The sequence below is a fragment of the Sus scrofa genome, chromosome 3 (assembly GCF_054392235.1).
Source record: "Sus scrofa isolate SSC_HxYL_T2T_F1_AM1 chromosome 3, Sscrofa_HxYL_maternal_Yorkshire_Landrace_v2.0, whole genome shotgun sequence".
NCBI lineage: Eukaryota > Metazoa > Chordata > Mammalia > Artiodactyla > Suidae > Sus > Sus scrofa.
In genome coordinates this window covers 67,386,429-67,392,428 of record NC_139385.1, presented here as the reverse complement: position 1 = coordinate 67,392,428, position 6,000 = coordinate 67,386,429, and the positions used below count along the sequence as shown (strand labels likewise).

Below are 6,000 nucleotides of genomic sequence, written 5' to 3'. Positions count from 1 at the left end.
GATCCCAAAAGCGCGCTCTTGCTCTGCCGGCTGATCCATGTTCTCCATTGATGGTCATTGTGGTTAATGCACTGATAACCTAGTTTGCAACAGAAATGTGCAGGTTAAATTAAGGAGATGCTAAAGAATTGCTGCTTTTAAGGAAATTTTATATTCTTAATATGTTGTACAAACAGTCGTGAAGAGCCAACACCTACAGTATCTTCTGAATTCCAAAAAATGAACACCAAACATTATTGGGGGGAAAAAAAAATCTCATCAAAATCCAAACTGCAAAATCGACCCAACTGAGATTTGAAATGAGATCCATCTTTGAAATTCCACACATGGTGTTTAACTCAGCCGCAGGAGGTCATTCTCTCATCGTGAGTCGAAATAATACACACACGTATCATGGAAGCATGTTTGAAACCTTTTATTGAACAGGCAATGCATTGTGCAATAGTGAAGGACACAGACGCCGAGTGGAAAATTTTAAAAATTGTTTTTGGACACAGTCTCTGAACTGACGAACCCTGCTGTGTTCCTTCCACTCCTTCTTAGAGGGGCTACCTTCAGGAAAACTGACCGTCTTATAGCTGCTCTTGGAAATGGCATCCCTGTTTTACCATGAATGTCATGCCTAACAGTAAACATGAAGGGAGAGGGTGGGTTCCAAAGGCAGGACAACGGCCAGAGACGCAAGCTCATCTCAGGTGGAGGCACAGACACACCTTCTCCTGCCCGGCTTCCAAGTTCTGTATCCGAGTTCCATTCGCATCTGCTTCCCTGACGGCACCCTCTTTATCAAGGGGATTCTGAAAGACACATTCATACCTCTGGGCACAGAACCTTGTTCCTGGCCCCGTTCAATGGCGTTCTTGTCTCGGGGCACCTCTGGCCCGGGCCTGTGGCCACGAGTCTGTCCAGCTTGTTTGCCTGGTTTCTTCCTCCTCCCTGAGCTCGCTCTCCCATAACCTGATGATAAAAATCACTCTTCAGTTTCACAGTTTGTTTGCCTTGAGTTAGTGGCAGTTTTAAATGAAGTGACCTGTCAAGGTAGTGGCCATTCTTTAACAGCACGTGGTCCACCTATTTTATAATTTGGGGCATGTCGCTCCAGGCTTGAGATTTCTTTCTGGCAAGTTCCATCCAGGATGGCTGGTCTGTGCTGGCATAACTGGCTCTCTTCAGCTGATGCAACTCTTTCTCCATCATCACTGCCGACTGGGCTGCTGGAGAGAAGTCAGAACAGCCTTTAAAATACAGGTACAAGGTCTTAACCATGGACTCAAAACATACAACCCCTTTATATGGAAAGAGGAGTTAGGAATCGAATCACTTATATGATAAAAAGACTTTGGGGAGTTCCTGTCATGGTTCAGTGATTAACAAATCTGGCTAGCATCCATGAAGGACGAGGTTTGATCCTTGGCTTCGCTCAGTGGGTTAAGGATCCAATGTTGCCATGAGCTGTGGTGTAGGTTGCTGAGGCAGCTCAGATCCTGTGTTGCGGTGGCTGTGGTATAGGCCAGCAACTTCAACTCTGATTTAACCCCTAGCCTGGGAACCTCCATATGCCGCAAGCGCCACAAGTGTGACTTTAAGAAGACCAAAAAAAAAAAAAGACCCCAAATAAAAATACAGATGCATGCAACAACAAAGATGAACCTAGAAACATCATGTTCAGTGCAAGAAGTCAGATACAAAAGAACGCATATTTTATGATTCCATTTATAAGAAATGTCCCAAGAAAGGCAAAGAGAGACAAAAAAATAGATTAGTGGCTGCCTAGAGCTGGGGCTGGGAATGGTGAGTGACTTGAAATGGGCATGAGGTGGCTTTTTAGGGTGAGGGCAATGCTCTAAAATTAGACTGTGAAGGTTGTTCAGCCTGGTCAGCCACATATACACTCCTTGTCAAAATATACTCACTGAATCGTAAGATTAAAATGGTTGGTTTTTTTGCCACGTAAATGATTATCTCAATAAAGGCTGTTTAAAAAATCAACGTAGCAAGTATTTCAGAAAAACAAAACAGGGAGTTCCCATTGTGGCTCAGAGGTAATGAACCTGACTAGTATCTATGAGGATGCAGGTTCAATCCCTGGCCTGCTCAGTGGGTTAACAATCCCCAGTTGCTGTGGCTGTGGCGTAGGCTGTCAGCTGCAGCTCCAATTCGACCCCTAGCGGGGGAACTTCCATATGCTACAGGTGGGGCCCTAAAACAAACAAACAAACAAAACAAACAGAAAACAACAGAACAAACGGGAAGTGCCTTTCAAAGTGTTCGGTACAATTTTCAGGTTTCATACCCAAGTTCTGATGGGACAAGGAGATCCCTCTTTGCAGCCCCTCCTGGAGGCGGAGCTTTGTCCCTTGCCTCTGGTCCCCAAGGGGCTTGGCAGGGGCCATCAGGAAAGATTTGCTGCGGACGAAGTCGGCCTGCCTCACAGAGTCCTGTTAGGGCACGAGAAAGACACACTGTCCCATCACCTGAGATTCAGATGGGGACAAACACAACCCAGGACAGTGAGCCATGAGCTTCTGCACCAGTGAGACACAAGCTGCTGGCACTTTCTTGGGGGGTGGTAGTGGGGGTCTGGTTTGGGCGCTCACTGCCGTCCAGCTCCAGGATGCTGGAGGGGCCTTCTTCTGCAGGGCCTTCTCCCAGGCACGCACAGGGATAGCTTCTGCCCTGTCCCCACCCCTGGCCTCTGCCCCAGATGTCAGAACACAGGGCTCCACATAAAAGGCAAAATGAACTGCAATTGGAAATCATTTGGAAACCCTTATGACCCTTGGTCTGATTGTGGAGGCCACGATTATGGGAGAATATATCTTTTGTAAGTTCCCCAGGCCTGCAGGGCGGGTTTCAAGCACCAGTCTGACTGTGATGTCGGTCAAAATGAAAGGAAGGAGGTCCTCCTGCCAGCTCAGGCTCATCTGGGACAGGCCTCGGGATGCACCCTGGCTAGAGGGGAACACAAAAGCTGAGAGTCTCAGCATGCTTCGATGCACAGTCATTTGGGTTTGGGAAAGCTGTTTTCAGTCTGGACTACAACGGGGGCCCCAGGTTCCAGCCCTGTGGGCAGCCAGCCCAGCGGCCAAAGCAGAGCTCCGTCATCACCTCAAAATGAGTTGAGATGAAGCTGTTGACATGGTCGCCTAGCATCCAACTGAGAAGTTATTTTAACCTCACTCTTCTCCAGATGCTGAGCCGTGCATGTTGCCTAGGAGGCTGGGAGCGGAGGGCTGTCCCACTGTGGAAGCGGCTTGTCGGCCTCCCTAACCGCCCCGCAGCTGCACAGGGCAGACTGCATCCCTGTATGACTGTGCAGGACATGGGGCGTCTCGGTGTCCCAGCCTCGCCCTCTTCTGTGTCCACAGGGACAGGGAGTGTTGGCTCCAAGTACCTGGGCTCTCTCTGGTGTCCTGGCTGGCCTTCCCGGTTCAGACTTCAAGGTCCGCACCCCAGGCTTGTCCTCCTGGCTAGGTGTCTGCTCCGAGGCCCCTCGCCGCTTCTGCCGCCCCGTGGTGACCCAGGGAGGCGCGGGCTGGCTGTCGGCTCCAGGCCCTGCTGCCTTCTCTGTGGGCAAAGACACAGGTGATGCTGGACGATCTTTGTTACCTTCAGCCCTGCTGTGGCTTCTCCTGCCCAGAGATCCCTGCACAGGGGCTGGGGGGCAGGGGTGGGGAAGGAGGTCTGGGGGCCTCCCTGGTGACACCAGCACTTTTCTTTGGGGGATTTTTTCTCTCAGTTAAATATGAATCAAAGGGGTGTTTCCCCTTGTGACTCAGCAGTAACGAACCAGACTAGTATGCATAGGGGCACGGGTTTGATCCCTGGCCTTGTTCAGCAGGTTAAGGATCCGGTGTTTCCGTGAGCTGTGCTGTAGGTCACAGATGCAGCTCAGATCCTGAGACACTGTGGCTGTGGTGTAGGCCAACAGCTATAGCTTCGTTTGACCCCTAGCCTGGGAACTTCCATAAGCCAAGGGTGTGGCCCTAAAAAGACCAAAAAAAAAAAAAAGAAGAAGAAGAAAGAAAAAGAATTGTAGGGATTATGCTCCTCCAATCTGAGCCACACAAAATTAAATGCAACTGCTCCTATACACACATTTTTAAAGCCAACTTCTTCCTACAGGAGCTGTCATGGAATGAGATAAGACTCAGTATCTAGATTTCTTTAATATAGTCTTGTCACTGTGGACTAGTCCATACTACCCAATACCTGATTAGCTGGAAAATTAGCTTCCTCCCTTCTTTTAAAAATTGGAAGCACAACCTTCCCCTTGTGGAGAATGACACCAAAACTAAGCCACAGCTATTTTCCTTGACGTTCGGGAGAGAAGAGAAATAATGCCTTGAAAAACAGAATGTTTGGCTGAATTTCCTTCCATATTCACAGTGCTTATTTTGGGCAGAAAAACTGTGCGTTATCCTCTCCCGCACCCTTGACTTTCAACTCTTCTGTGTTTTCTTTCTTTTTTCTTTTCTTTTTTTTTTTTTCTCTGTGGCCGCCCTGCAGCATGAGGAGTTCCAGAGCCAGGGATCAGATCTGAGCCGGATGTAGGCCTGGGCTCCAACCCTAAGTCAGGTTCAGCTGTGACTTCCAGTCAAGAGGACTGAATCCTAGTTAGTACTTATGTGTTTCAATTTGATCCTCTCTGAGAGCTACAGCCTGGGAGACCAATGGCACATACAACAGTCAGCTGTGCTCTAGAGCAGACAGGATGACAAATCATCTCTCCCATGAGAAACAAGCTCTCAGCACTCCACACTGCAAATTCAAACTAACAAGTGGGGTTTTTGCCCTTTTTACATGCTTTTGTGATTTCTATTGAATATTTTCAGAAGTCCCTACCAGGAGAGCATGTGCTTCTTATCAGAATCTCATATAATAGCGACAAAAAGCAGGACGCTCTTAGAAGGGACAGGCTGTGGTGATACAAGCTACACCTGCTTTGAATTTGATTGTCAGATGTCATAAGGGCGGGCTCAGAAGATGAAACTTCACTTCTGCTCCAACCCTATAGGGAATGATTGCTGTTTTAGCAAAGAATGCTTCATGCCTTGATTTCAATTCTAATTTCTCCGTTTAATAAAATGTCACATGTCAAAAAAAAAAAACAAAAAAAAAACCCGCTATGCCAGGTGGGGGATGGAACCCAGGTCCCAGCACTCCCCAAATGCCGGCGATCCTGTTGCACCACGGTGGAAACCCCTGAATTTTCATATTTTCTATGATAAACATTTATTATCTTCATCAACACAAAAGTGAAGCTAGCTTTTTCTTCCCCTCAAGGAGACCAAATGATGAAATAAGCAACTCTTCACAGGTCTCTGGGAAGCACCCTGGATCCAAGGGTTCCCCACGGCTTCTCTGAGTATCTGCCCGCCACCCCACCAAACAGATGGATGTTGATCCTGGCCTGGCTCTTTCCTGCTCCCCTGGCTACACAGGGCACACCAGTGTCATGGCCACACCAATGTCATGGTCACACCTGGGAGTATCAGGAGAGGAGTCAGCCTCCTCATTCTTTATGTCCTGACGGACGCCATACCTTGCTCTGTTTATTTTTTTTTCTTTTTCTTTTTTGCTTTTTAGGGCCACACCTGCAGCATATGGAGGTTTCCAGACTAGGAGTCTAATTAGGCTGCCAGCCTACACCACAGCCATAGCAACACAAGATCTGAGCCTCGTCTTCGAACTATACCACAGCTCACAGCAACACCGGATCCTTAACCCACTGAACGAGGCCCGGGATCGAACCCGCAATCTCATGGTTCCCAGTCGGATTCGTTTCCACTGAGCCACAACAGGAACTCCTCTGGAGTGTTTAGAATGAACTCTATGTGGTTTGGCTTCTGGTCACAAAGGCGGGGCAAGGGACAGAGCCACCGCCCTGTGAGCTTCCCTCTCCCGCCAGGGTAGAGAAGAGCCTTGGGCTCCACTGAGCACTGGCCTGCCCTTGGCCCCTGCAAATCCTGCTCCCTAGCTGGCTCTCCTTGGCCGCTG

At 48.7% G+C, this 6,000-nt stretch overlaps 1 protein-coding gene across 9 annotated transcripts in view; it reads right to left on the bottom strand.

The window, feature by feature from the left end:
* Window positions 1-399: 399 nt before the first annotated feature.
* CRACDL (CRACD like) overlaps window positions 400-6,000 on the bottom strand; it is a 138,505-nt gene continuing 132,904 nt past the window's right edge. For 5 of the 9 annotated variants that reach the window (XM_021087223.2, XM_021087224.2, XM_085016111.1 and 2 more), the window contains exons 8-10: window positions 3,395-3,567; window positions 2,294-2,438; window positions 400-1,214 (exon numbers count right to left, since the gene is read on the bottom strand). In XM_021087223.2, the coding sequence (XP_020942882.1) occupies window positions 1,072-1,214; window positions 2,294-2,438; window positions 3,395-3,567 (461 nt within the window). In that variant the 3' untranslated portion in view covers window positions 400-1,071. The remainder of the gene's footprint in view (window positions 1,215-2,293; window positions 2,439-3,394; window positions 3,568-6,000) is intronic. The other 4 variants (XM_085016112.1, XM_021087215.2, XM_021087226.2 and 1 more) reach the window with 3 other exon arrangements.